This window comes from Canis lupus, chromosome 2 (assembly GCF_003254725.2).
Source record: "Canis lupus dingo isolate Sandy chromosome 2, ASM325472v2, whole genome shotgun sequence".
NCBI classification, from domain to species: domain Eukaryota; kingdom Metazoa; phylum Chordata; class Mammalia; order Carnivora; family Canidae; genus Canis; species Canis lupus.
Window position 1 is genome coordinate 76,765,949 of NC_064244.1, and position 27,901 is coordinate 76,793,849.

At 57.6% G+C, this 27,901-nt stretch overlaps 1 protein-coding gene across 10 annotated transcripts in view; it reads left to right on the forward strand.

Moving 5' to 3' along the window:
- The first annotated feature begins 91 nt into the window (after window positions 1–91).
- KIF17 (kinesin family member 17) overlaps window positions 92–27,901 on the forward strand; it is a 39,880-nt gene continuing 12,070 nt past the window's right edge. For 4 of the 10 annotated variants that reach the window (XM_025447858.3, XM_025447860.3, XM_025447862.3 and 1 more), the window contains exons 1-11: window positions 94–367; window positions 3,223–3,369; window positions 4,392–4,493; window positions 9,304–9,493; window positions 10,974–11,426; window positions 13,869–13,978; window positions 17,265–17,412; window positions 18,585–19,132; window positions 20,034–20,120; window positions 21,187–21,356; window positions 22,834–23,065. In XM_025447858.3, coding sequence (XP_025303643.3) covers window positions 137–367; window positions 3,223–3,369; window positions 4,392–4,493; window positions 9,304–9,493; window positions 10,974–11,426; window positions 13,869–13,978; window positions 17,265–17,412; window positions 18,585–19,132; window positions 20,034–20,120; window positions 21,187–21,356; window positions 22,834–23,065 — 2,418 coding nt within the window. In that variant the 5' untranslated portion in view covers window positions 94–136. Of the gene's footprint in view, window positions 368–3,222; window positions 3,370–4,391; window positions 4,494–9,303; window positions 9,494–10,973; window positions 11,427–13,868; window positions 13,979–17,264; window positions 17,413–18,584; window positions 19,133–20,033; window positions 20,121–21,186; window positions 21,357–22,833; window positions 23,066–27,901 lie in introns of all 10 variants that reach the window. The other 6 variants (XM_035713963.2, XM_025447857.3, XM_025447859.3 and 3 more) reach the window with 3 other exon arrangements.

Sequence of the window (27,901 nt, forward strand, 5' to 3'; positions counted from 1 at the left end):
CCCCCGCCGCCAGGCCCCGCCCCCGCCGCCAGGCCCCGCCCCTCGGCGCTGGCCCCGCCCCCTGGCCCCGGCGGCCGCCCATCCCGGCCTCGCCGCCCCCCTCGGGCCGCACCCGGGGGCCCCCCGCCGCGGCGCCATGGCCTCGGAGTCGGTGAAGGTGGTGGTGCGCTGCCGCCCCATGAACCAGCGGGAGCGGGAGCTGAACTGCCAGCCCGTGGTGACGGTGGACTCCGCGCGCGGCCAGTGCTTCCTGCAGAACCCGGGCGCCGCCGACGAGCCCCCCAAGCAGTTCACCTTCGACGGCGCCTACTACGTGGACCACTTCACCGAGCAGATCTACAACGAGATCGCCTACCCGCTGGTGGAGGTGAGGGCGCCCGGGGGCCTGTAGGGACTGTCCCCGAGCTGGGCGGGAACGCCTTCTGGAGAACGTAGGTGGACACCAGCAGGTGGGGCCCAAGTCCCCGAAGTCCTGTCTCCCGGCAGGAGACAGCTGGAGCTGCCCCTCCTTGGCCTTGCTCGTGGGTCCCTGCCTCATCCTGGAAGTAACCCCCCGAGCAAGCCTCCCTGAGCAGGGTCCTCAGGAAACCCCAGCCCAGAATGGGAGACGCCAAAGACCTGGTGGGTGGCTCTGTCACCTCTCTCCTCTAGCTCTCCCTGCCGTCCGAGTTCCACCTCTACCCGGGTTCTCTGCCATTGCATCTCACAGAGCCTCCAGCTCAACACGACATAAGTTCATTTTCATTCATTCATCCACTCAGCTAGCAAGGAGCATGTCCATGCCAGGCCCACCCTTGGCGTGGGGAGCACAGCCCCGAAGGAGGCGGGAGCTCCTTACCCAGTGAGCTCATGGTCAGGGGGAGAAGAGCTAAACTAATGGCTCCGATCCAGGGCGATGGAGGGGCCGAGAAGCCCGAGACACACGTTGGCAGCTAGTGAATCTGGGCTTGGAGGGCAGGGAGGGGAGGGGAAGGCCCAGCCGGCTTCCTGAAAGTGGTGAGGCTTAAGTGGAGGAAAGGGCATTTCAGGCGGAGCCCTGCATTTGACTCCGTGGACATGCATAGAGCTGGAGTCCTCGTTCCTGCTGGGGAAACTGAGGCCAGGAGTATCAGAGAATGAGTTAGGGGCGGTTTTGATACCCAGCACAGTGCCTGGAACCTGACTCCATCCTGCTGCCTCCCGTTAAGTGAGCAGCACGCCAAGCACAGCTCAGGTGCCTCTGAGCCAGGAGCAGCTGCACCAGTAGGGCCAGGGGGCTGTGTGTCTGCCCTGCGGGGCCCTGAGCCCACTTCCAGGCTCTCCAGGGGGTTGTGCTGCCTCCGCGGGGCCTCCTGTCCAGGCCCTTACCTTTGGGTCCGTCAAATAAATAAAATCTTAAAAAACAAATAAAAAGTGAAAGGAAACAAGTGAAATTAGCTTTAATAATTGATTTTAGTTAACCCAGCATATCCAAAATATTATTTCAAAAACAAAAAGCAAAAAAAATATTATTTCAAGAAAACATACTACTAAATGTTATTATATAGTAACAGTGAGATACTTGACATTCTTTTTTCAGGCAAAGTCTTTGAAATCAGTTTTTTTTTTTTTATTTATGATAGTCACAGAGAGAGAGAGAGAGGCCGAGACATAGTCAGAGGGAGAAGCAGGCTCCATGCACCGGGAGCCCGATGTGGGATTCGATCCCGGGTCTCCAGGATCGCGCCCTGGGCCAAAGGCAGGCGCCAAACCGCTGCACCACCCAGGGATCCCTAAATCAGTTGTGTGTTTTACATTGTAGCATGTCTCTAGGCAGATGTTAAAGTGTCAACAGTTAAAAGATAAAGCTCTGTTTAATGGGAAAAAAATTATTTTAATTTTTTTTTAAAGATTTTATTTATTTATTTATGAGCGACACAGTGAGAGAGGGGCAGAGACACAGGCAGAGGGAGAAGCAGGCTCCATGCAGGGAGACCGATGTGGGACTCGATCCTGGGTCTCCAGGATCATACCCTGGGCCGCAGGCGGCGCCAAACCGCTGCACCACCAGGGCTGCCCTTTTTAAAAATTTTTTTTAAAGATTTTATTTATTTATTTATTTATGAGCGACAGAGAGAGAGAGGGGGGCAGAGACACAGGCAGAGGGAGAGGAAAAAATTTTTATACTGCCGCAGTTAAATGTAAATGAACTCAAATCAAATCAAATAAATTCAGTCTCTCATTCTCCCTGGGCCCATTTCTAGTATGGCTGGTGGCTGCCCTACGACAGTGAAGCCATCTGTAGTTTTGTGTGGAATACCTTCCCCGGGTTTGAGTGACACTGATACTCTGGGCCCCGCACCATGTCCATCGCAGAGCATCGTGTGTCCCTGGCTCTGAGGAGCCCAGCGGTGGCTTCGGGCCGGGTGATGGGTCTGCCCTGGCCTCTCCCCCATGCAGGGGGCCCTGTCCCCGTGTGCAGCCCTCCCTTTCTCCCCCACTCCGCCCCCCGGCCCTCTGATGATGTGCAGCAACCCGCATGTGGTCAAGGCTTCCGTGGACACAAGAGAGGTGCTTGTCCAGTTCTGCCATAAAAATAAGGCCTGGTCCCCAGCGAAGCTGTCAATCGTGACTTCTGGTCTCCTTCACCAGCCATCCCCGGGGATCCCGAGCCCCACGGTGGTCCGCAGGGTGGGCGTGGATGCCAGGTGGGCCCTCGGGGCCCGGGAGCAGCTCTCCTGTTCTGACTCAGGACTCGCCCGCCCCCACGCTGAGTTCTGGACTTGATGACCTCGTGGGCTCCGCGAGGGCAGGGGCTGGGCGGTGCCTTGTTCGTCACTGTGTCCCCAGCTGCAGCGTGGTGCCCACGCCCATGGGATGAATAAGTGTCCTTGCGAATGGAAACCTTTCCTTCCTTCCCTCCTCTCGCCCCTGTTCCTCCCACCCTCAGCCTCTGACCACTCTGCACCCCTCAGCCTGGCAGGCCCCCCTCTTCCTACAGCTGTTGAACCCGAGCCACCCTTCAGCTACCCGGCCCGCACCCCCTCCCCTTGCCTGCTGCGCGGCCTCCTGCTGGAGGATCACTTGTGGGTGTGGGTCTCCCCCTCCAGGACGTGAACCCCTTGAGGACAGAGCTGTGACTTGCTCATGTCTGCGCTGCCGACCCCGTGCCATCGTGGCAACAGACCCAGGGCGCGGCCCTGAGCCTGGAGGTTAGGAGTGGGCCCCTGGCCCGCTGAGCACCCATTTGGGTCCTCCCACCAGGGTGTCACTGAGGGCTACAATGGCACCATCTTCGCCTATGGCCAGACGGGCAGCGGGAAGTCCTTCACCATGCAGGGCCTGCCGGACCCACCTTCCCAGAGAGGCATCATCCCCAGGGCCTTCGAGCACGTTTTTGAGAGCGTCCAGGTAGGGGCCTCATCGCGGGATGGGGCAGGGCTGATGCTCAGGGCCTCGGGGCCTCCCAGATGTCAAGGGGACTGGTCCTGGGCTCCTCTGCCCGAGGCACGGACCCTGAGCACTTTGGAGCCTGCAGTGACTTGGTGCAGACAAGGCAGCCGCCCTGGTTCTGACAAGGGGAGGGGAGGGGAGCTTCACACTGAGAAAATCCTGCTTCCCGGTTCCATGGTTTTCTCCTGCCGTGTTTGGGCTTTAGCATGTCCCTTGCTGTCCCACGTGGACTGATGATCCCAAGCACCAGCCCCAGAAGCGGTGGGAACAATCGAGCCTCCCGTTTTATTAAGCAGTTGCTACAGACCGAGCCCAGTAGTGCAAAGCCCTTTGCATGAGTGACTCACAGAACCCCCCACCCTGGCCCAGGACATCACTGTTGTCCCCATTTTCGAGATAGGGAAGCCTAGACCTATAGCCCTTATGTGCTGGGCAAGACCAGTTATCCCAGTGTCCAGGCTGCAGGAGAGAATTGCCCCGGTGGCCACTCGTGGCTGCGAGCGAGATTCCTGCATCTGGGAAATGGCAGAACGTGGACTCCGACCCTGCTCAGCCTCAGAGCTGCTGCACCTGCTCCCACGACTCATTTTGGTGCCCCCAGGAACACTAGCGACAAGGGGGGAGCAGACCATAGCCAGTGCTTGGTCCTTCCCTGTGGCCTCAGTTTCTCTGCCTGAATGACGGGCAGGCCTCTCCCACTTCCTTTCCCACGAGGCTGTGGGGCGAGCATGCGACGGTAGCAATACGAGAATTACGCAAGTCAGAGAAGCCCAAGGGCCCACTGAGCCTGAGAGGAGGGGCGGACAGCTTGCTAGGCAGGCAGGCGGGCCAGGAGGGGTTGGGGTCTCCACTCCCCCTTGACATCACCTCTCCTGCCGCGATGTCCTTTCGTGCAGTCCTGGCTGCAGAGGGCTTAGGTGGCAGGATCAGGTCTGGTGGCGGGTGCTCAGGTGTCTCTGCTGCCCTGTCCACTCCTGCAGTGCGCAGAGAATACCAAGTTCCTGGTCCGGGCCTCCTACCTGGAGATCTACAATGAAGATGTCCGTGACCTGCTGGGGGCTGACACCAAGCAGAAGCTGGAGGTGAGTGTGGACGTGGCTTGGGCAGGTAGGGGCCGTAAGTGGGGAGGCTGGTGTTGGGTGGTGCTCCCTCAGAAACACAGTGAAGGTATCCTGGGGGCACAGGTGCGGCTCAGACTAGAGCGGGGACTTCGGAACTTGAATTTTGGAGGATCCTCAGAGTCCCTGTTGTAGGGGAGGGGCTCAGAGGCCTACCCCCAACCACACAACGGGGGGCTGGACCTTACTGGGGTAATGCCACCTGTATCTGGTGAAGTAGATGGAGTTTTGTGATAAATTGCATTTGAAAAATGGGTTCCACTTCTTTTTTTTTAAGATAGATTTATTTATTTATTTATTTATTCATTCATTCATTCAGAGAGATGTAGAGACACAGGCAGAGGGAGAAGCAGGCTCCCTGCAAGGAGCCCAATGCAGGACTTGATCCCAGGACCCTGGGATCATGCCCTGAGCTGAAGGCAGATGCTCAACCACTGAGCCACCCAGGTGCCCCTGGGTTCCACTTTTTTTTTTTTTTTAAGATTTTATTTATTTATTCATGAGAAACACAGAGAGAAAGAGAAAGGGGGAGAAGCAGGGTCCACGCAGGGAACCCGACGTGGGACTCGATCCCGGGTCTCCAGGATCATGCCCTGGGCAGAAGGCGGCGCTAAACTGCTGAGCCACTCTGGCTGCCCTGGGTTCCACTTCTAAAATATTATTTTGAAAGTTTCTAAGAGCCCCAAAAGCTAGAAAGAGGGTAACAATGATTATCATTTATCGAGCCCTGTTTGCTGACTGCTTTATGCACATGATCTTATTACGAGTCCCAGTGATCCTGTTGGGTAGCTGCTATCTGCATCGTCCCTGCGTAGGAAGGGATGCTTAGAGGTGTTAATTTACTTGCCTATGTTTGTGGCCCACAATGGACTTAAACCCAGGTCTGTGTGACTTCAAGATCCTGAATCTCAAACCTGCCATTTCCCTGCTGTTCATGGCTTCAGATTCTGAGACTTTGTTTATCTTCACAAAGGGCCTGGTGTGGGGGCTCCCAAGTACCAGCAACATGACCTTATAAAGCAAGGGTTGAAGAGGGTGGTGAGGACAAGCTGCTCACAGGGCCTGGCACACAGAAGGCATCCAACAGGCAGTGGCATCACTTGCCGTGAGGGGGTCACACAAGATGGGCAGAGAACTTGGCTGACCCTCTGGGGAGCCCAGTGAGGTCAAGGGACCAGCCAGGACTGGACAGCCAGTTGGTGGCAAGGCTGGACCTGGTTCTAGGCTTTAGTGTGAGCCCTTGATTATGTGTCCTCTCTGGGACTCTTTAAATGCCAGGTGGGCCAGGTCAGGTCCAGGGGGGCCAGGCCAGTGGAGGGAGGCTGAGCTGGTTCTGTGGCCAGAGCGCCGGCGGCTGCCCCTCGACTCCGGTGCTTCTTATCTGACCACGCAGCCAGCGGACCTCCCAAGAGGCCCACGGCCAGCACTGGGAGTGGGCCCAACTCCTTCAGAATCAGTGCCCGAGCTGAAAGAGAAGGTGCCTAGGAAGCCACAGAGTCAGAGTTGGGTATTTTCTTCCTTTTTTTTTTTTTTTTAAGATTTTATTTATTTACTTGATCAAAAGAGAGTAGGGAAGGGCAGAGAGTGAGGGGGAAGAAGAGGGAAAGAATCCAAAACAGACTGCACTGAGCACACAGCACAACGCAGGGCTCGATCTCACGACCCTGAGATTGTGACCTGAGCTGAAACCGAGTCAGACGCTCAAAGGTGAACCAACTGAGCCACTCAGGTACCTCCCCAGGGTGGACACTTTCTATGACAAACTTCTTAAGTCTTCCCAGGGCACGTGCCTTGACAGTCACAGGAAGGGGGGCAGAGCCAGGTGAAGGGGCCGCAGCCGCCGCCTCCCAGCCCTCCTGACCCTCGATGACCCAGGATGGCTCAGGATGTCTGAATTGCCTGGTTCCCCCCAGTCCCTACCCATGTAGGGGGCAGGGCTATTTCCCTACTCAGCTTGAGCCTCCCAACTTGTCCCCTGATCACCCCCTACTGGCCCTTGGGAGGGGGTGTCTGTGAGTTCCTCTGACCCGCAACCACTCGTGCAAGTGAACAAACCAGACCTCAGGGAGCAAGTGTCTTGAACAGTTTGTTTGTTCTGGCCATATTGTAGAAAACTCCTGAAATATTTGAGCTGGAAAGCCCCATAGAGAGCTTCTAGTGAGCCCTTGCCTAGTACAGATGAGGAAACTGAGTCCCGCAGGGGAAAGGACTTGTGGCCCTGTGTGTCAGGGCCACACAGCTAATTACCTGTAATAGTGTTGGTACAAGAGCTTGTGGGATCTGAACAGTCAGGTGCTTTCCTCCCAAATTTTGGGGGATCAGCTATAAAGAAAACCCCTAGGGCAGTAAGAAGCCAGTAGTGGGTTCCAGTCAAGGGAGGCACATCCATCAGACGATCCCTTCATTCAGCAAAGACTGGGGAGACCTCTGGGTGCCAGGGGCCGGGCCACTTGCTACAGCAGGTCCGTGCGGGTGTGGCCGCCCTTCCTCCCCGTCCCCATTCTGCCAGGACGGCCTGGCCCCTCCTCCTCAGCTCACGACAAACACAGCAGTGCTTTGCCTTTTCTGTGCAGGAACCTCCAGCCCCCACCTGGAGGCTTTCTACTGTCTTCTCTATCCCGGAGCTGGAGCAGCTGAGTCATAGCTCAGCCCCCAGACAGGGAGACGCGGAGGGGAAAGTCATGGGCCTTGCTCCCACGCATCAGTTCCCAAAGGCCAGCCTGGGGGTTCGGGGCCCCCTGCCGGCCCGCACAGGGCAGCAGGAGGCGCTCCTCCCCTCCTTCAACCCCAGGCCCTGAGGGCTGGCAGCTGTGCCCTTGCCCCATCTGGGCCCCAGGCCTCAGGCTCGGTGGGTCAGGCTGCCCCTGGGGGCGGGGGCGGGGGCGGGGGCGGGGGCTGCCAGTGACAGGTGCTCTCTGAGACACTCCCCGCCCAGGCACTGGGGGGCGTGACCCGCTCTCTCCCGGAGAAGGTGCAGATGGGTGCTCCTGTGAACCTCAGAACAGCCTTGGGAGGAGGTGCGGCTCTGCTCCTTCATTACGGAGGAGGAAACTGAGGCTCAGTGCGCCTGGGTGAGCCAGCCCCGGGGTACGCAGTCAGGAAAGGGTGAGGCTGGATTTGAACCCACGTGGCCAGGCCCCGCAGCCCAGCCCTGAACCCGCGCCTCACACAGCGCCTGATGGTTTGGGGAACTCGAGGTGAGTAGAAGGGCTGCGCGGTGGCTCAGCGGTCTAGCGCCGCCTTCGGCCCAGGGCCTGATCCTGGAGTCCCGGGATCGAGTCCCGCATCGGGCTCCCTGCGTGGGGCCTGCTTCTCCCTCTGCCTGTGTCTCTGCCTCTCAATCTCTCCCTCTCTCCCTCTCTCTCTCTCTCTGTGTATGTGTGTGTGTGTCTCTCATGAATAAATAAATAAAATATTAAAAAAAAAGAGGTGAGTAGAAGAGCTGGGCGGGGGACTTGGGGAAGCAGTTTCGCTCCGTCCCCCAACCACCACGCACGGTGGAGGTGAGGCCCCCGGGGTGTCACTGTGGTGCCCCGGCCCCGGCGGGGTCGCAGGGCGGAGTGGCTGCTCGGGCACTCAGAGCCTCGGTGGGAGAGCAGGGCTGAGGCCCAGCCCCAGCGTGGAGGCGGCTTCAACCACCCTCACTTTGTGGGGTCTCCTGCTTCTGTCCTTTGAGCTCCATCCTCACCCCACGTCCGAGTCCGGGCCAGCCCTGGCCAGCTCCCCTCCATCACCGGGGGGCACTCCAGCCTCTCCCCGTGCTGCTCCGCGCCGAGTCGCCCGTGACCCCGCTGCTGCCCTGCTGGTAGCCGGGGAGCTTGGGCAGCGCCCTCCCCAGCTCGGGGGGTGGCTTCTCCTGTCCTTCGGTGGTCGGGGTCTGGGTGCTTCTCGGCTCGAGCAGTGCGGGCGAGCGGGTGAGGCCACCCCCGGCCCCGGGACCCCGCCGCTGCCTGGGCGGGAGCGCCTGGGCCTTCTGTGGCTCGACCAGCGGGGACCCGGCCTGTCCTAGTTCGTCCTGCTCTTGCCCGAGTGGCTTTACCTCCTCACGCTGGAAAAACACTGCATTCAGAGCTCCGTGTCCGCCACACGACGACGTGGCTGCCTGGAGAGGAAGCAGGGAGCAGTCAGACAAATTAGTTTCCCCGCTGCCGTCACCCGAGGCCTGCAGGCCTGTCTGAGCTGAGGGCCGTGGGCGTGCTGGGCAGCAAGCGGCCCTTCGCTGGCCATGATCCGAGGGTCTAGGAACGTTCCCGTTTCCCCGGAGCCACAGCAGAGAGGTGACAGGAGTCGTGTTGACAGGGCGAAAGAAGCTTTCAGAGCCTTTGGGTGACTCCAGGGTCAGCCCCCGGGAGCTGAAGGTCCCGGTCTAGAAGCCACCTTCATAATCATAGCACCACTACCAATGACAGTGAGGACGGCAGCTGGCATTTATGGGGCACCTGCCCCGTGCCGGGCGCTGTGCCAAGCATGGGATGGGCCGTATTTGCCTGGATCCCCGCCGCCTCCCTACAGGGACGGGTATCTCATACCCATTTTACAGATGTGGAAACTGAGGCCCAGAGAGGTTAAGCTACTGGCTCGGGGCCCCACACAAGGAAGAGGTGGGGTGGGTTTGAGGCTGGTTCCCCCCGGAGCAGAGACCCTGCCGGTTGCAGGGAATTTGAGGTGGCAGCCTGCACTGCAGGAGGGCGGGGGGGCCTGAAGTGGGCCCTTCCCTGGGTTCCTTGGGGGTCCCCGGGCCCAGCCGGCTCTGAGCCGTGCCCGCTGCCCGCAGCTGAAGGAGCACCCGGAGAAGGGCGTGTACGTGAAGGGGCTGTCCATGCACACGGTACACAACGTGGCCCAGTGCGAGCGCGTCATGGAGGCCGGCTGGAAGAACCGCTCGGTGGGCTACACGCTGATGAACAAGGACTCCTCGCGCTCCCACTCCATTTTCACCATCAGCATTGAGATCTACGCCGTGGGTACGTGGGGCTGGGTGGGCCGGGGCCCCCGGAGCCGGGTTCCCACTTCTGGATGACCCCTCGCGTCCTGAGGTTGGGCGGGTCCCATCGGAAACTGGGGGAAGATGCTCGAACTGCCTGGAGGCAACCCGAGGACCCTCCTGAGCCAGGGCCCATGTTTCCGGGACAAACGGCCTCGCCGACGGTGGTACCGGCAGCTCCCACTGAGCACCTGCCACGTGCCCCGCAGTTGACATGCCGCAGCTCACGTCCTCCTTGCAGCGCCCCGGGAGGTGGCGGCCAGCATCACCCCCATCTTACAGATGAGGACACCGAGGTCCTGCAACCAGAAAGCATTGGAGCTGGGCCTCGATCCCAGGGCTCCATCCAGCGTGTACTTCCCAGGCCTTTAGGATTCTCCTCTTTCTCTGCAGTGCTCCCCACCCTTCCCTTTCTGGAAGAGTCCCGAGGAAGGGAAGGGGAAGGGAAGCAGCTGTTATTTCTGGCCGCCAGTAGCGGCTGTGCTGAGCACTTCACGGGCTGCCTTCCGTTTACACCCCGTGGCCGTCCTAGAGGCAGGCATTCTAATCGCCAAGTCACAGATGGGGAAACTGAGGCTCTAGGCTCTGCCGTGGCTTGCTTGTGCAGGGTCCCACTGATGAGCAGGGGAACTGGGATTCAAACTCGAGTCAAGCGATTTTCCCCAAGTTTCATAGCTACTAAGACATGGAGTCAAGATGGGGCCCCCCCCAAATCTGCCTTCTAAGCCTGTGCTCTGAGCCCCTGCTACCAGCAGTGCGCGACTCCTGTCACCCTCCGCACCAGCATTTGCCGCGTCCCTAGGGCCTCGGTCACCGCAGGACCGGGGTTGTTCTCGGGGACGGACCCCTGCTGTGTGCTGGGCCCCGGGTCATCTCTGTGAAACTGCTCTCCGCGCACTCCTCCCAGCACCCAGCCCGAGTGGGAGCTGCTGTTAGTCTCCTTCTGTGGTTGTGAGAATTGAGGATCAGAGAGGTGCATGGCTCTGCTGAGGTCACACAGCGGGGAGGAGGCAGGGCTGGGCTGGGAACCAGGTCCCAGGGCCTCCAAAGCCTGCAAAGTCTCTTTTGCAGTGAAGGATACAAGGCCCCGGGGACCCAGTCACCTCCCCCCAGCCTTGGCCCCACGGGAAATCTGGAGGAGCTAATGTGATCACTGAAAGAAATCCCGCTGCACTCAGAGAATAGTCTGGACCTTCCAGCCCCGGCTCCCCGAGCCAGGCAGCCCTGTGTTCTGATCTGGGGTCCACCACTTAGCAGCAGCGTGACCTCGGGCAAGTAACATGCCTTCCTGAGCCTCAGTTTCCTCTTCTGTAAGATGGGGACAGGGGATAGCACCTCCCTCAGGGGCTCCTATGTGGCGGAATGAGGCCCTCGGTGGTGGGAGCGCCCAGCGCCTGGTGACTAGGTGCCCCCCGTGGGGCTCACCCAAAGACCCTCACCCTCTGCCGGTCCCTCTGCAGATGAGCGGGGCAAGGACCACCTCCGGGCGGGCAAGCTGAACCTGGTGGACCTGGCGGGCAGCGAGCGGCAGTCCAAGACGGGTGCCACAGGGGAGCGGCTCAAGGAGGCCACCAAGATCAACCTGTCGCTGTCGGCCCTGGGCAACGTCATCTCGGCCCTGGTGGACGGGCGCTGCAAACACATCCCCTACCGGGACTCGAAGCTGACGCGGCTGCTGCAGGACTCGCTGGGCGGCAACACCAAGACGCTGATGGTGGCCTGCCTGTCGCCCGCAGACAACAACTACGACGAGACGCTGAGCACGCTGCGCTACGCCAACCGGGCCAAGAGCATCAAGAACAAGCCACGCATCAACGAGGACCCCAAGGACGCCCTCCTGCGCGAGTACCAGGAGGAAATCAAGAAGCTGAAGGCCATCCTGGCCCAGCAGATGGGCCCCAGCAACCTGTCAGGTGGGAAGCGGGCGTTGGAGGTGGCAGGGAGGGCCCGGCCTGGGGAGAAAGGCCCTCTCCCGTGGCCTCCTGCCGCGGGCCGCCCACCCGAGAGATCAGAGGCGCCGCCCCATCTCCTCTCCTCCTGGGAGCACAGCTTGGTGATGGCCACATGGTACTGCTCCCTGCTGGGCTCAGGAAGCCGTGTGTGTGTGTGTGTGTGTGTGTGTGTGTGTGTGTGTGTGTGTGTGTACGCGCGCTTCCCGCCTCCAGGCCGCGCATCCACCGTCCCAGCCACCTGCCTGCCGTCTCTGTGGCAGCATCGTGATGCTGTGCCGCTGAGCAGCAGGGTGACTCACCCCCCACGTCCCACCCCCACTCCCACTTAGGCACCTTGTGATCGCAGCTCTCACACCCAGGTGTTTGGCTTCAGCTGGCAAGTAGGAATCCACCTATCCGTGCAGCTCAGGCCTTGTGGGGGCCTTGCAAGCTCCAAGGTGTTATTTACTTGAAAATCCCTTGGGGAAGGGAACTCAAAAGAGCCTGAGTCCATCTATTCACTCCTCCACCTCCCTTCCCACCTTCCTCTGTCCATCCATTCTACGTGCCTGTTCATCTGCTCACCCATCCACCCATCCATCCACTCATCCACTCACCTATTCACCCATCCATCCACCAACCCATCCACCCACCCATCCACCCATCCATTTACCCACCCACCCATCCATCTATCCACCCCTCTATCCATCTACCCACCTACCCATTTATGCATTCATCTACCTACCCTTCTGTCTACACTCACCCTCCCACCCACTCCATTATTTATGCATTATCCATTTATCCATTTAATCCACTCATCCCTTCACGCATTCTATCTACCCATCTCATCCGTCCTGCCATCTATACATCCATCTATTCGTTCACTCCATGCTGCCATCCATCTTTCTGTCTGTGCTTCCACTCATCCACCCATCCATCCATCCAAAGCCCCCTGCGTGTGGACCTGCTACGGACACCGGCATATGGAGATGGATCAGATCCAGGCTCTGCCTCCTGGGCATCCAGTCTCCTGGGGGAGAAGGACACTCCAGCAGACCATCAAGTACATGTAGGCCAGAGAGAAGTGGCCACTGCAGGGCAGAAGGGAGTCCAACACCAAGTCTGTCTGGCGGTAGGGTGTGGTCAGTCCGGGAAGGCTTGGAGTGTGAGCTCGATGGTGGGGGGGCGACGGGGGTCGGGGTGGACTCGGCATTGCTCGGTTGGCAGGTGAAAGGTGGGCTAAGAGCTTGTTTCTTTCTCTAGGACTTAGCTGGCCCTCCGAGGGGCCGCCTCTCCCTGGCCAGCAGTCCCCCATGAAATCAAACATCACAAAATACAGAAAAATTTTAAAACAGTCGCTACACAGCATCTTCTGGACTCCAGATTTGAACATCCAGCTGTGTAGCAGTCCTTACCAACCTAGCGTGTCTGACACTGAGCTCCTGACCGCCCCCAACCTGCTTGTCCCTCCAGAGGCGATGGCTACACTCTCCTTCCCAGTGTCCACGTCCCCAACCATGGGGTGGCCCTTGGTTTCTTGTTTTTGCTCAAACCCATACCTGGAGCTGTTCACTGCTGTCCTGAGTTGCTAGCAGGTCCTACCTGAATTACTGCAGATCACCCCCCTAACAGGTTTTGGGGTGTCTGCCCTTGTCTCCCTCAGTACGTTCCCCACACAGCACCCAGGGAGGTCTGTTCAAATGCGAGTCCTCTGATGGCCCTGCGCAAACCCTCAGGACTGGTTTGTCTGAATCAAAGGCAAAGCCCTCAGCACAGCTTCCAGCGTCCCCACGATCCACCCCATTCCTCTCTGAGCTCCTCTGCACCCATTCTCTCTCTCCCTCCCTCTGCTCCAGCCATACTGGCTCCCCGGCTGTTCCTGGCCATCCAGGCTCACACCTGCCACAGGGCCTTTGCACACTGCTCCCTTCTGCCTGGAAAGCTCTTCCCCAAGATCCCTGCCTGCTTCTCTCTCCCACTTCCTTCAGGTTGCTGCCTCTGCCTTCCCTTATCTAAGAGGTCCTCCCTGAACACAACTGTTTACATTGCAACCCTTCCCCTTGGTTCTACTCCTGAGCACCCTCCCTGCTCTCTTACTAGAACGCATCCCCTTGTAACATGTTAGCATCTCGCTTATTTATTTTGTGTGCCTTCTTCCTCCCACTGAAAACTCAACATGGGTGTGGGGTTTGGTCTGTTTTGTGCAATGCTCGGTCCTCAGTGCCTAGAACATGCAGGTGCTCAAGAGATATTTGTTGAATGACTGAGTAAATTAGTATTTTATGTAGAGACGTGCTTGAAAGAAATCCAATCCTGTGACATGTGTTTTGAATAAGCCTGTAGTGTTTTCTTGATGGATTTCTGATTGGTGCCTGCAGAATGTGTGCGCCTTGGTCACAGCCCTCACTTCTGTCCTTCTCTCAGCCCTGCTGTCCAGTCAGGTCCCCCTAAACCCTGTCCAGAGTGAGGAGAAGCTGGCGCCCCCCTCTGCGCTCCAGTCTGACACAGAAGCCGAGAAGCAGCTGATTCGGGAGGTGAGACCCCTGGCAGGGGGACGGGTGGCAGGCAGGGGTGGGGAGGCTGGGAGCCATGGTGAGGCTGTGGGGGCCTGGGGCCCAGGCTGTGGGGGGCAGACTGGGTAAAGCCTGGAGACTGAGTCCTGTGGGCTGGAGGGCTGGGAGAAATCGGCCAACGTCCCCAAGGGCTGCCCATGACAGGCAGAGGCTTTTACTGTTTGGGGAGGGGCTCAGTGTGGTCTCCCAGATGGACTTCGTCCTGGCCCCTGCGAAGGTTCTGGGAGTTCAGCTGCTCCTTGCCATTCCTCTGCCTGCCTGGAGGCTCCCAGATGGGGCCGATGTCAGGTCATCTCTGGAGCCCTGGGCCTGGCTCCTGGAGAGGTGCGGGGAGAGGACCTTCAGGGATGGCTGGGCCCAAGCCCACAGAATGAGAGAAATCATGTCTTAGGGGTTCAGAGTGGGTTCGGGATTCAGGTAGCAACAGGTGGACAACAGTCACAAAACAGTAGGGCTTGGGGGGTTGGCCAGGGGCTGGGATGGAAGCTTCCCGCCTGGAGGAAGCCTGGTTGGATGAGCAGGGACCCTGGCCTGGTCACCAGACAGGAGACCTGGTCCGGCCTGGCTGCTCCAAGGACCCAGTGGTTGGTGGGTCCTTCTGCCCCAGGGATGGCGTGGCCTGGTCTTCATGGTTTAGCTCTGTGGACGCCCCGTCCGAGCATGACCACCTGCTGTGGCCACCAAGGCTTTCCTCGGGCCCTGGTGTTTCTTCTGGGAGCCACAGCTGGAGGAAGAGGTGTAGGTGTCTGTCTCCCCTCTCTCCTTCCTTCCTTCCCATTTCACTTAGGACTCTCCTATTTACTGAGCACCTATGTGCCTGGGACCGTGCTTTCCTTTCCACTCCAGAACCAGTCAGGGCACTCGGGGTGGGGGTGGACCCTGTGTGGAGCGATGAGGGGCCCGGGCCAGGGATGGGCTCAGCTGTGAGCCGCAAGTGTGACTCTGGGCTTCAGTCTCCTGACTGCACCAGGGAAAAGGGGGGATTTGGACCAGAAGATTCCACCCAGCTTTTACTTTCTGCAAGTCCAGCCCCTGGTGGGCTCCGTGCCCTCAGGCAGGCTGCTGAAGCTCTCTGAGCCCCTGGATTGGTGCAACAGCAGCTTTCCCACTGCCGTGACAGGGGGAGCGGTCTTCTCACCACCAGTCCACAGAATTGGCACCAAGCAGGACTCGGGGAGGTGGGAGGGAGGCCTGGGTTTGCAAGCGTTTCTTGAGTACCTGCTGGCGCTGGGCCCTGCAGCTGGAGGGGGTGCCGGGGGGCCACGGAAGAGTTGTTCTCTTTCGAGTATTGGAGGTGACCGAGCACGTTGTGTAACTGCTGGAGGTGATCTAGCACCAAGAGAAGTCGGCGCTCCAGGAGGGAGAAGGGGGTTGGGAGCAAAGTCGCTGAGCCTGTGGCTTAGCTTCATGTGGCTTGTCCCCTATCACAGGAGGACAAAGAGGTTTCGGGCAGGCCTGTGGGTAGTCGGGAAGGTGAGGGCGGGGAAGGTGAGGGCAGCTCAGTGTTCTCTGGGAGGCAGGTGAAATGGGAGGGGTGGAGGGTTGCAGAGGGAGGGAGCGCGGAAGGACCCAGGAGGGGCACAGGGGCACTTAAGAGGCCCCCTGTGGTTTGGGGCCTCACATTTACGACTGGGACTGGAAGTTGGCACTGCTGTACGTGTGCCTGTATGTGTATGCATGTGTGCATGTGCCTGTGTGTGAGCATGTGCATGTGTGTGCATGTGTGCATGTGTGAGCAAGCATATGCATGTGTGTATGCATGTGTGCACATGTGCCTGTGTGAGCATGTGCGTGTGTGTGCATGTGCCCATGTGCATGTGTGTGAGCATATGCATGTGTGTATATGCGTGTGTGCATGTGCCTGTGTGTGAGCATGTGCATGTGTGTATGCGTGTGCCTGTGTGCGTGTGTGTATGTGTGCATGTGTGCCTGAAGGAAGCTCACAATCCATGCAGTGGAGCGGCAGAGTGGTGGTGGGTCTCCTGAGAGGTGATCAGGGAGGGCCTCTTGCAGGAGGTATCACTGAGCGGAGGCCTGAGGGAGAGCCTGCTGGGGGGCGAGGACAAGGGCCCTGAGGCGGGGGTGGGGGGGCATGGGCCTGTCCAGCGAGCAGCAAGTGGCCCATGTGCCCCATTTGGCAAAAATGAGGTATAGTCACGGGGTGGACCGTCTGGATTGCTGGGGACTCGGGTAGCGTCGAGAGGCTTGGGTTTTGTTCTCGAACATAGGAAGCCGCTGAGACGTGGTCTAGTGGGCAGGAGTGAGGGTGCGTGTGGGGAAGGTTGGGGGCAGGGGCAAGAGGCGGACGGGCCGGGAGGCTATTGGGACCAGCGCTGGGGTGACGGCAAAGATGGAAGGAGAAGCAGAGGAGTAAAAATGTATTTCGTCCTCGACAGGTTGAGGATCATCTGGTTAAAACATGTTTATTGACGAGCAAAGGTGTTCGTGATGTATCGCTGTGTGGAAAGTCATATATTATTAGTCCATTAAAGATGCAGAGCAGGGGAGCACCTGGGAGGCTCGGATCGTTGAGCATCTGCCTTTGGCTCAGGTCGTGATCCCAGGGTCCCGGGATCGAGTCCCGCTTCGGGTTCCCGGCTGAGCAGGGAGTCTGCCTCTCCCTCTGCCTCTCCTTCTCCCCCTGCTTGTGCCCTCTCCCTCTGTCTCTCTCTGTCTCAAATGAATAAATAAAATCTTTAAAAAAAATGCAGAGTAGGGGCGCCTGGGTGGCTCAGGTCGGGCGTAGGATGGAGCCTCGCACTGGGCTCTGCGCTCAGCAGGGAGTCTGCTGGAGATTCTCTCCCTCTCCCTCTGCTCCTCCCCCTACACTCTCTCTCTCTAATAAATAAATGAAATCTTTTTAAAAATGCAGAGCAGGGCAGCCCCAGTGGCTCAGCGGTTTAGCGCCACCTTCGGCCCAGGGCCTGGTCCTGGAGACCCAGGATCGAGTCCCACGTCGGGCTCCCTGCAAGGAGCCTGCTTCTCCCTCTGCCTGTGTCTCTGCCTCTCTCTCTCTCTCTCTCTCTGTGTCTCATGAATAAATAAATAAAATCTTTAAAAAAATGCAGAAGTAAAGTTCAGAAGGGTCTTCACCTGCCAATATCGTCCTCGTGTTGTGTAGGAAATTTTGACTCTATTCTTTTGACTTCTTGGTATTTTCCGGGTTGTTTGATTGACAGCGGAGGCGAACCCAATGATGTGACGCTGCCAACCCCCGTGTCCCCCCTGCCCCCCCGCCCCCTCCCAGGAGTACGAGGAGCGCCTGGCCCGGCTGAGGGCCGACTATGAGGCGGAGCAGGAGTCCCGGGCCCGGCTGGAGAAGGACATCACTGCCATGCGCAACTCGTACGACGTGAAGGTGTCCACGCTGGAGGAGAACCTGCGCAAGGAGACAGGTGGGCGCCCGGCCCGGGCTGTCACGAGGTGGCCGGCCGGCTCCCCTCCCCATATTACTAACGGACGTTTATAGAGCACTTCCTGCACGCCAGGCTCAGTTCTAGTTACGCCTCACGGCAGCCCTGCAAGGCAGCTACCGCAATGATCTTCATTTGGTAGGTAAGGAAACTGAGGCACAGAGAGGGTGAGTAACTTGTCCATGGTCACACAGCTGGTAGAGTCGAGTCAGGATGGGAACCCAGGCAGTGTTCTTATCCACACAGCATTGCACCCGGGAAACCTTGGCCGCAGGCTGGGCCCTAGCCGAGGCTGAGCTAGCCTCACAATGTATCTCCCATATTTCATAGGTAAGTTCCTTCCCCCAGTTCCTGCCTCTTCTGGTCTCCTCTCCTTTCTGAGACCGCCTGTTACCAAAGCAACCACATCCCAAAATAAGGATTCAATTATTAGCAAGGACTTTCACCTAGCTGAAGGTTTTCGTTGTGTTTTGTATATTCCGGAATGTTCCTCCCTACCATTATCATCCAAACACCTGTGCTGCCAGGCAGCTCCGACTTCCTGGTACTCACATAAATACTGTAAAATCCATCTTTTTTTTTTTCAATTTTTTATTTATTTATGATAGTCACAGAGAGAGAGAGAGAGGTAGAGACAGGCAGAGGGAGAAGCAGGCTCCATGCAGGGAGCCTGATGTGGGACTCGATCCTGGGTCTCCAGGATCATGCCCTGGGCTAAACCGCTGAGCCACCGGGGCTGCCCCACAGTGTTCATTTAACTCCCACGGATCTAGCATAGCCTGTGGACGAGAGCCCTGAGCTGGGTGCCGCTGTCTCCTTGCTGATCAGGAGCTCTCGGCCTTGGAGGCAGTAAGACCCACAGGGCAGTCACCTTATGTATTAAGAGCAGACCCAAGGCAGGGTGGGAAGAGCCCAGCAACTAATGGCTATGGAGGCCAGAGGATGGAGAGCTCCTGGTGCCAGTCAGGGAAGACTTCCTGGAAGAGGAGGAAGGAGACAGAGTCTGAGTTCTGATCGAGATGGGAGGCCAGTATTTGGGGGCCTGGGAGGCCCGACTCTTAAGCCCATCCCTTAGAGACAGCGCACTTGGGACCGGCTCCCAGGGGGTCGCTCATCCCACTCCGTGAGGAGCTAAAGGGAGTCTCCACTCGCAGAGGCTGTCCTGAAGGCGGAGGTCCTCAAGGCGCAGGGCATGTCCAGGGCCGAGTTTGCCAACAGGTCTGAGCACTCCCCGGCCTTCCACTATGAGACGGCCGTGAAGCCTGAGATCTACTCCATGGCGCACACCCTGCCCGGCGAGGATGTCTCCAAGACTGAGGTTTCTCCCGGGTTCGAGGAGCTGCCCAAGGCGGAGACCTCCAAGTCTGAGCTGTCTCTGGGGTCTGATGAGTTGTCCGGGTTCGAGGAGACCTCCATGTCCGAGGCCTTCCCCGGGCCTCGGGACGAGGCGGAGGCCAAGGGCAGATACTTCCCAGACCGGTGCCTCCACGGGGAGGCCACAGAGCCGCTGCAGGAGGGGCCTGTCCCCCAGGAGGAGGAGGAGGAGGAGGAGGAGGAGCAGCAGCCCCGGCTGTCGGCCCTGGAGCTGTTCCCCAGCCTGCACGACCCATTTGCCGAGGTGGAAGCCAAGCTGGCCAGGCTCTCCTCCACGGTGGCCGGGACAGAGGTGCTGCAGGCCGGTGGACCCAAGGTCCCCTCGCAGGTAACTGATGTCCAGAAATCCAGCAGGCAGAGCTCAGCTGGGGGCACACAGATCACTGGGCATGCACAGACGTCCAGCCTGCGCTGCTCTGGCACCAGCCCCACCGTCTGTGCAGTGGCTCTGGCTTGGTGGTGGCAGGCTCACGGGGACTGGCCTTCAGGGGTCCGGGAGAGAGCAGCTCTCTCATGCTCTGTAAATCGGCAGGGGAGAGGGATGGAGATAGGAGGCTTTGCCAGGTGGCCACCTGTTCTGCTAGTGGAGGGACACCTACCTGGGGGCTGTGCTGAGTTGCCATGGTTACACCGAGCTTCCAGGCCTGGAGATGCCCAGGAGGCCTTGGTCAGCCTTCTTGCCCTGGCAGGCTGGGGTCTGCGGGAAGGAAGGCAGCTTCTTTCCAGGCGCCATCCAGAGATCCAGCTGCTTCTCCCCTCTCCACCTACTTTTATGTTTTAAATTCTCTTCTGCTTCTCTCCCTTTTGTTCTTTTCCCTCTGCTTTGCTTCCTTTCCTGTGTGTATGTGTGTGTGTAAAGAGCGCAGGTCTTTGAACCACACAGACCAGGGTTAAACCCCAGCTCTACCCTCACATAGTTGTGTGACCTTGGGCAGTCACCTCTCTGGGCCTTTGGTTCCTCTCTACAAACTGGGGGTGCTGAGCATGATTTATGGGAGGTCATGCAGGCGGCGCTCCCAGAGCACACTTCTCCCCGGTTCTCTCAGTTCTCTCTTCCCTGTCCTCTCCTCTCCTCGCCCCTGCTCCCCATGGGTCCCCTCAGCAGTGACAGACAGGAGGAGGTGGTGGTCCTGGGGCTTGGGGCACTGAAGGTGGGGAGGACAGGGAGCGGAGGATGATTCCGGCCTACTGTCCCTCTTCCTCCCCCGCCCCGGCCTCTCTCCCGCAAGCACCCTTCCCTGACCGATCTGCTGGGGCCTGGTATTGATGTCACTGGGTCTGAAGCTGAGACAACTGCCTGCCTCCTGCCCAAGACTGTGAGTTCCTCCCCCGGGCCAGACCCTCAGGTCGAGGGAGGAGTTCCCAGGAGCCTGGGTCTTCCTGTAACACTTGGGGCCTCCATGTCCTCTTCCACGAAACGGGACGACGGCCCCAGTTTATCCGAGTTGGCCTGTTGCAAAGCATTATTATTACTTCTTATTACTGATGTGATTGAGAGGCCACTATTCAGCAATATTCAGACTTTCCTTGGCCTTGGAAGCCTGTTGAAAGCATGGAGGCCCAGCGTGTGCTGAGGGTGAGGGCAACAGGGCAGGGGCTGGGGTCCCCGAGGTGCTGGCAGGGAAGCCCCGGGGTCCTGTGAGAGCCCCTTCCTCTTCTCTTCTGCTTAAGAAAGCACAACAGGCCACAGGGAACAGGAGAAGGGCTCTAAATCCACCCACATGTGTGGAGAGAGAACTACGTGCCAGCCTCTGGACTGGATCACGGGGTAGGAGCTGGCACCCTCGAGGCTCTCAGTAGATGGGAGATGGGGTGGCCAGGGGCAGCCTGGCTGTCAGGTGACACTGAGATGGGCCCCAAGCAGGGAGAAGGGGCCGCGGCCGAGCATCAGGCCGGGGGTGGCACGGGCCAAAGTCTCAGGGCTGGGAGGGTCTGGACTTTCTCAGCAATGGACCAACGAGGCCAGAGAAGCAGCAGGGTGGACGGGGTGCGGGCAGGGGAGGCAGGGGGAGGCAGGGAGGGCCCGAAGGCCGCGGGAGAAGCTGGATTTTACCGCAAACGCACTGGGAATCCACGAAAGGGTTCTGATCAGGAAAAGGCCGCGAGTGGTTTCTATTTGGAGAGAATTGCCGTAGCTGCCGTGGGAGCCTGGGTCCAGGGGCAGGAGAGCAAGACGGAAACTCTTTTGGGGTGTTGGAGGAAATGGTGGAAGTGGGAACCTGATTGGGTGCATTTTTGTAGAACTGGGTGCCTTCAAGGCAGAAGTGACCCGTCCCAGGCTGCGAGGGGCCCGGATGCTGCCGTCGGGGATGGAGGCGCCGTGAGCTCCTGTCCGGGGGGCCCGGCCTCTCTGCCTCCACCTTGGTTTCTCTCTGCACGCAGGAGGCTGGCCAGGGTCCCGAAGTGGTGGCCCAGGCGGCGGTGGCGTTGGAGCCTCCGCCTGAGCCCTTGCTGGCCGTGACAAGCGTGAGAAGGGACAGTGTGGGTGTGGAGGTGGCGGTGCTGACCGACAAGCTGCTCCCCGTCGTGGACCAGGAGCGGGTGCTGGCCCGGTGAGTGCTGGGGCTCGGGGCGGGTGGGACCCCGGGGCAGGGCAGGAGGGCGCTGTGTCCTGGGCACAGCAGCGGGGGTGTCCACAGATTCTCCACTGAACCTCCACTCCTGATGAGGCCCAAGAGGCCCTGATCCGCTCTAGGAGCAGGGGGGGGGGGTGCGGGGACAGTGCTAGTCAGCTGGGTGGCCAGGGCGCTGCTCGGGAACCGTGCCCCCAGCCCCTCCAGCACCTGCTTGGGGAGCAGCCTCTCTGGGAGAGAGGGAAGGGACTGTTGTCTGCCTGGCATTCGCAGGACTCCCAGGGTGGGTGGTGCGGGCTCCCCTCAGCTCCCAGAGAGCCTGCAGTGCCCCCACCCCGGGTGTGAGACCTGCTCGCCCTAGGGACCAGGCTCCCTGACCCCCTCAGAGGCTGCCCGCCTGGGGAGCTGGGCTTTCTTCACTCTGTGCAAGTCACTTAACATTCCTGAGCCTCGATTCTCACTCCCATAAATGGGAATAACGTGAGGCCCACCTCTGTGACAGCCCCTGGCTGGCGGGTCAATCACCTCCGGGCCGTGGTAAACTCAGTCCCACAGGCCACAGGTCACGTGCGAACCGAGCAGGGACTGTTGCCAGAAACCAGGATGCAAGGATGAGTGAGCTGCCCCGTTGGCCTTCAAGGGCCCACAGTCTGAGGGGAGGCAGCTACCCAGGCCCAGGGAGGACCAGCCTCCATAGCCTGAGAAGCCAGTGGGTTGTGCAGTCGACTGTCTGGGCTCCCATCCGCCTCCACCCTGCCTACCTCTACCACCTGGGCCAACTCTAAAGCTCCCTGTGCCTTAACTTCTCATCTACAAAACGGGTGATGATAAGAGCTCCAGCTTGAGAAGCTCGTCATGAGGGTCAAGTGAGACCATGCCTGCCGAGCGCCAGGCACCGAGAGAACTCTGGGCCCACGTGGCCGTGTTCAGGGGGTGGTCTGGAGCACGGGCAGGGAAGGCTTCGCAGAGGCCTCCACTTTCCGTGTCTCGTGGTAGCTTTGCTCAGCTCCACCTGAATGGGGTTTGCAGGACAGATGCCCCAGGTGGCCTCTGAGATACAGGGGGCACAGCCTGGCTGCTGGGAGAACAAGCAGCTTGGAGCACTGGAGTGAGCCGGGCGGGAGGCTGCAGAGGGAGGGGGTGAGGTACGGTGCCCGGGTGCACTGCACAGCCTTCCCCCCCAGGGCTGCTCTGGTCATGCAGGGTGTGGGGACCCTCAGCTCTGGGAGGCCCGTGCTGGCAGGTGGCAGGTGGCAGGCGGGCTCTGGGCCCGTCCTGTTGTGCCGATGAGCTCACAGGCTTGGGTGGATCTGCTCGGAGCCCCGATCCTGACCCCAGCCAGAGGCCTCCCCTTTCCGAGCCTGCGTCCATGTCTGTGAGGGGTTGTCGCAAGGACCCCACGACATCCTTCTGGACACCAAGCGCGCAGTGACAGCCTTCTTCTCCGTGCTGGCAGCCTGCAGCTGTTGGAGCAGCAGGTGGTTGGAGGGGAGCAGGCCAAGAACAAGGACCTGAAGGAGAAGCACAAGCGGCGGAAGCGGTACGCAGACGAGCGCAAGAAGCAGCTGGTGGCGGCCTTGCAGAACTCGGACGAGGACAGCGGGGACTGGGTGCTGCTCAACGTCTACGACTCCATCCAGGAGGAGGTGTGGGCTAAGAGCAAGCTGCTGGAGAAGATGCAGAGGAAGGTGAGGCCCCAGCCCACCCTGCACCCCCTGCACCCCCTGCACCCCCCCATGCCCGGTGCATTCATTGTTGCGCGCCAGCATCTAGTCAGCGCCTGCTGTGTGCCATGCTGGCCCTGGAGGCAGTCACAGTGACAGACGTATCTGCTGTGCAGGGAGCGTGTATGTGACAAATAGCACAGCGGAGAAATAAGCGACGGTGCCAGAGAGTGCTGTGAAGGGAATCCTAGAGGAGGATGGTGATGGAGGGGAGACGTTAGGGTTTGAAGGCCATGGCCAAGAAAGAATTCTTGAGACGTCTTGGGTGCAAAGAGGTGGTTTTATCAAAGCATGGGGACAGGACCCACGGGCAGGAGGAGCTGCGCAGGGGTCATGAGGAGTGGCCCATTCTACACTCGAGGTGGGAGGGGGTTAGGGAGAGCGTGCGGCTCTAAGGAATTTTGGCAGCGACATTTCTAGGACCTGGAGGGACCTGGCTGTTGTTGGGAGAGGTCATTCACGACTGTGTAACAAAACCCGAGTCCCGAGACCCTTCCGATGTATGTCGGTGGGGCATATGCTTGGGGGATGACTGCCAGCAGGATCTTGGCCGGGGTAGAGATAAAGGAAGTTTCCAAAGGGATTTTTATGTGTTAAAGTAGATCACAGGATCCCGGGGTTGGGGGAGCGGGCTGAGATTGCCTCTCGCCCTTAGCCAAGTGTCACCATCAAGGCGGCTGAGTCCCTAGGGGAATGTCCCTCGGCCTCTTTCAAGGACTTGTCAGTGGGCTGCAGGCAGTAAGGAAATTCAATAATTTTTTTCTGCCTCTGTTTCCCACATCAGTGGCTTTATTTTTTATTTTTTCATTTTGATTTAAGTATACACATGTGCACATCACAAGTGTGCAACTTAACTCACTTGCACGGAGTGCACGCTCCCATGACACTGGCACCCACATTGGGGGACTGAGCGTTAACAGAACCCCAGAAGTTCCCAGGGCCACCTGAGGGGGTGCAGGAGGTCCTCCTGGAGGAGGCGGTGACTTCTGTGGTGGGATCTGAACCTCAGGTAAGGCGGGGCCGGGTCATGCGTGACCTGAAGGAAGAGCCTTCCGGGCCCAGGGAGGGGCTGGTGCTGAGTGTGAGATTAGTGGCACCAGGAGCAGAAGGGAGGCAGTGTGACAGAGCGCGGGGAGTGAGGACAAGACAGAGGAGGAGCTGCCATCCGCTTCCCTGGGGGCTCTGGGCCCCCCATGTCCCCCTTGCCCGGCCGCAGGACACCCCTTGTCCCCGCCTGACGCTGCCAACCCAAGCATCTCGCCAAAGCAGAAGTTGATGCTTTTTCCTCTTTGAACCCCTGTCATGTTTACATTTTCTTGGATATTTTTGTGCTTTTTCTTAATACCCCTTTTTATGTTTTCAGCCAAATTTGTTCTTCCCGAGATGTCTTCTAATGTGGTCTACGCACCTAAGTCTGAAAAAGAATTATTTCTGGAGTTCCGTTAAGGTCCCAGTTTACATCTCTTTTATTTCTGTCCATTTCCACTTTAAGGTTTTTGGATTGCTGATTTAAAATGTTCCTACGTGTGAATTTAAGGAAATTGTATTCACGTCAGGATGTTGGGGTACGCTTTGGTTCTGCGTGCTCGTGCTTTGGGGAGAATTTTCTGCTGCTGAAGTGTTTTGATTTTCATTTCCTGGTTCTTATAGTAGCTTTGATTAGCTACTTCTGCTCTTTTCTGTTCTTTTTTGTTGTTGTTGTTCATTTTTTAAAAAAGATTTTTATTTATTCATTTGAGAGAGACACAGAGATAGAGAGAGCACGAGCTGAGGGAGGAGCAGAGGGAGAGGGAAAAGCTGGCTCCCCACTGAGCAGGACCCCAGGATCATGACCCGAGCTGAAGGCAGATGCTTAACCGGCTGAGCCACCCAGGCGCTCCTCTTTTCTGTTTATTTTGCAGTGTCTTGTGTTTCTGCATTTTCAGTACCGGCTGAAAGCAGAGGTGAAGGTTTGGACGGCTGGCTGGGTTTGCTCAGTCCACAGCATGCTCTTCTGTTCATATAGGGAAGTGCAGTGTTAAATAGACTGTCCCCTACTGCTGTGTACTTAGCATATCACCACAATGGAGTTGCCTAAAATAACACACATTTCTTATCTCACAGTTCTGTGGGTCGGGGTCCAGCTCCAACATGGCTGGTTCCTCTGCTTTGAATTCCAGAGGGCTGGAACCAAGGTGCAGGCAGGGCTGCGTTTCCTTCAGAGGTTCTGGTGAAGAATCCATGTCCAGGGCCATTCGGGTTGTTGACAGGATTCAGTTCTATGTGGTTGTAGGACTGAGGTTCCCAAGTCCTTGCAGGCTGTCTGCTGGGGTTCGTTCTGTTTCTAGAGGCTGCCTGCCTTTCTAGGCTCATGACCCCCCTCAAAGACTGCCAGGGCCAGCCGCTCCTAGGCTTCAGCTCTCTGACTCGACTCCTGTCTCCTTCCTCTGAAGCATCTCTTCTAATGCCTGTCCTCTGCCTGGCTCTCTGCTCCCCTGTGTAAAGCCTGTGTGGTTACACTGGGCTCACCAGATGATCCAGGATAATCTCCCCCATTTTAAAGCCAACAGATTAATAACTTCAATTCCATTTGCAAAGTCCTTTTTGCTGTGTAAGGGAACATAGTCACAGGCACATACCAAGGGGTGGAAATCATAGGGGTCAAGACCTTCCTTCCAAATTTTGTTCTCACTTTTGGGTTCTCTCTCTCTCTCTTTCTCTCTCTCTCTCTTTCTCTCTCTCTCTCTCTCCAGGTGGGAGGGTTCAGTGTGTCCTTTGTAATTTTCTTTTGTTTCTTTTTTAAAAAATATTTATTTGAGAGAGAAAGAGAGAATGAGCAGGGGGGAGAGACAGAGGGAAAGGGAGAAGCAGACTCCCCTCTAAGCAGGGCCTGAGGACGGGCTCAGTCACAGGACTCTGGGATCATGACCTGAGCTGAAGGCAGACGCTTAACCACCTGAGCCACCCAGGTGCCCTGTGATTTCCTCTTGTTTCTGTAGGACTTTTTATTTTGCACCTCAAGGGGTCTCCCACATCTAAACACCCCCCAGAAGCAGTGCCTTGCAGAGACTAACCCCTCGGTCTCTATAGAGACTTGCAGAGAAAGGTTCATCTTGGAGAGAGTGACTCACATTCCAGTCTCTTCCATTGGTTTCACAGTATCAGATCTGTTGTCAGTATTTTCCCACTCAGAGTGAGGCTTTCTCTCTTGGGGAGGTATTTTATCTGCTTCCAGCACCTTGCCCTTCCCCTTCCACCCTTTCCTGGGTGCTTTCCACTCATCCCCGCTGTGGGGCGGGCCCACCAGTCTGCTGGACTTCTGGTATTTTGGACCTGCTGGTGGAGGCTGAGCGGAGGGTGGTTTCGTTTTCTCTCACTGTTTTATGTGTTGTTTTAGAGGGTCTCCCTGGAGAGATTCAGATATGGGTAGCTTCCATTATCCCCAGGTATCTAGAACTTTATTTATTTATTTGAGAGAGAGAGAGTGAGAGAGCACACAAGCAGCGAGGAGGGGCAGAGGGAGAGGGAGAAGCAGACTCCCCACTGAGCAGGGTGTCTGACAACAAGGGGCTCAATTCCAGACCCTGAGATCATGACCTGAGCTGAAGGCACTTAACTGACTGAGCCACCCAGGCACCCCAGCTTTTGTTTTTGAATATAAACAAATATGTGTGTGTGGACAAATCCGCCATCCACACATGTACATACGTGTATATACAATCTCCCTTCTTAGATCAAAGTAGCTACAAACACACTTTCCTCTGCCTAGACTTTTTTCACATAACGATACGTCCTGGAGGTCACTGGGTAGCAGTCTCTAGAAGTAGTCCTCATTCCTTTTTATAGCCACGTGGCGCTCCATTGTGGGGGTGTGTCATTGTTTATTCCAGCAGCTCTCTCTCTCTTTCTCTCTCTCTCTCTCTTTCTCTCTCTCTCTCTCTCTCTCTCTCTTCTTAAGTAGATTCCACACCCAGCGTGGAGCCCAATGCGGGGCTTGGACTCCCAACGCTGAGCAAGACCTGAGCTGAGATCAAGAGTCGGACACTTAACCATCGGGCCACCCAGAAGCCCCTCCAGGAGCTCTCTCCTGATGGGCATTTGGGTTGTCTCCAGGCTTTTGCTATGATAAAGAGCTCTGTAGTGAATAATCTGTGCACGCTACTTTTAGATTTAGGGTGGGTTTCTTTAGAATTGATTCCTCCAGCTGGGACTGCTGAGACAGAGTGAATGCCTATGTGATTTGGATAGCTGTTGCCAACTTCTCCCAGGGTGTGGGGGGGGGGTGCTGAGGGGAATCCTTTTGCATTTCCATCAGCATGTATGAGTGTGCTTTCTTATAGCCTCGCCAGGTTGCATTTTTCTTACTGTTGAGCAAGGCTGAGACATTTTTTCATATGTTTTAGGGATGACTGCACTTCTTTCCCTCTGAACTGGGTTCACATCTTTAGCCCATTTTTCTGTAAGGTGGTGCTTCCTCTCCTTTCCCCACTTGTAGAAACCTTAACAGCAGGAGTATTGTAACTAATATTAGGAATATCAATATTCCTTGGTGTGTGACCTGTTTATCTGTGAAAGATGTTGGAAATATTTCTATTTCACTTGCATTTGTCTTTTTACTATGCTTTATGGTATTTTGGCTAGACAAAAGAATTTTTTTAAGTTTTATTTTGTCAAATTATCAACTTTCTATCGTTGCATGTAGATTTGTAGTCAGTTGAGAAAGTTCATTTATGTTTCCTTCTAGAACTTGTATAGTTACTTTCTTTTTTATTATTCATTTATACTAAAAAGTATAAAGAGAGAGAGAGAGAGAGTGAGCGG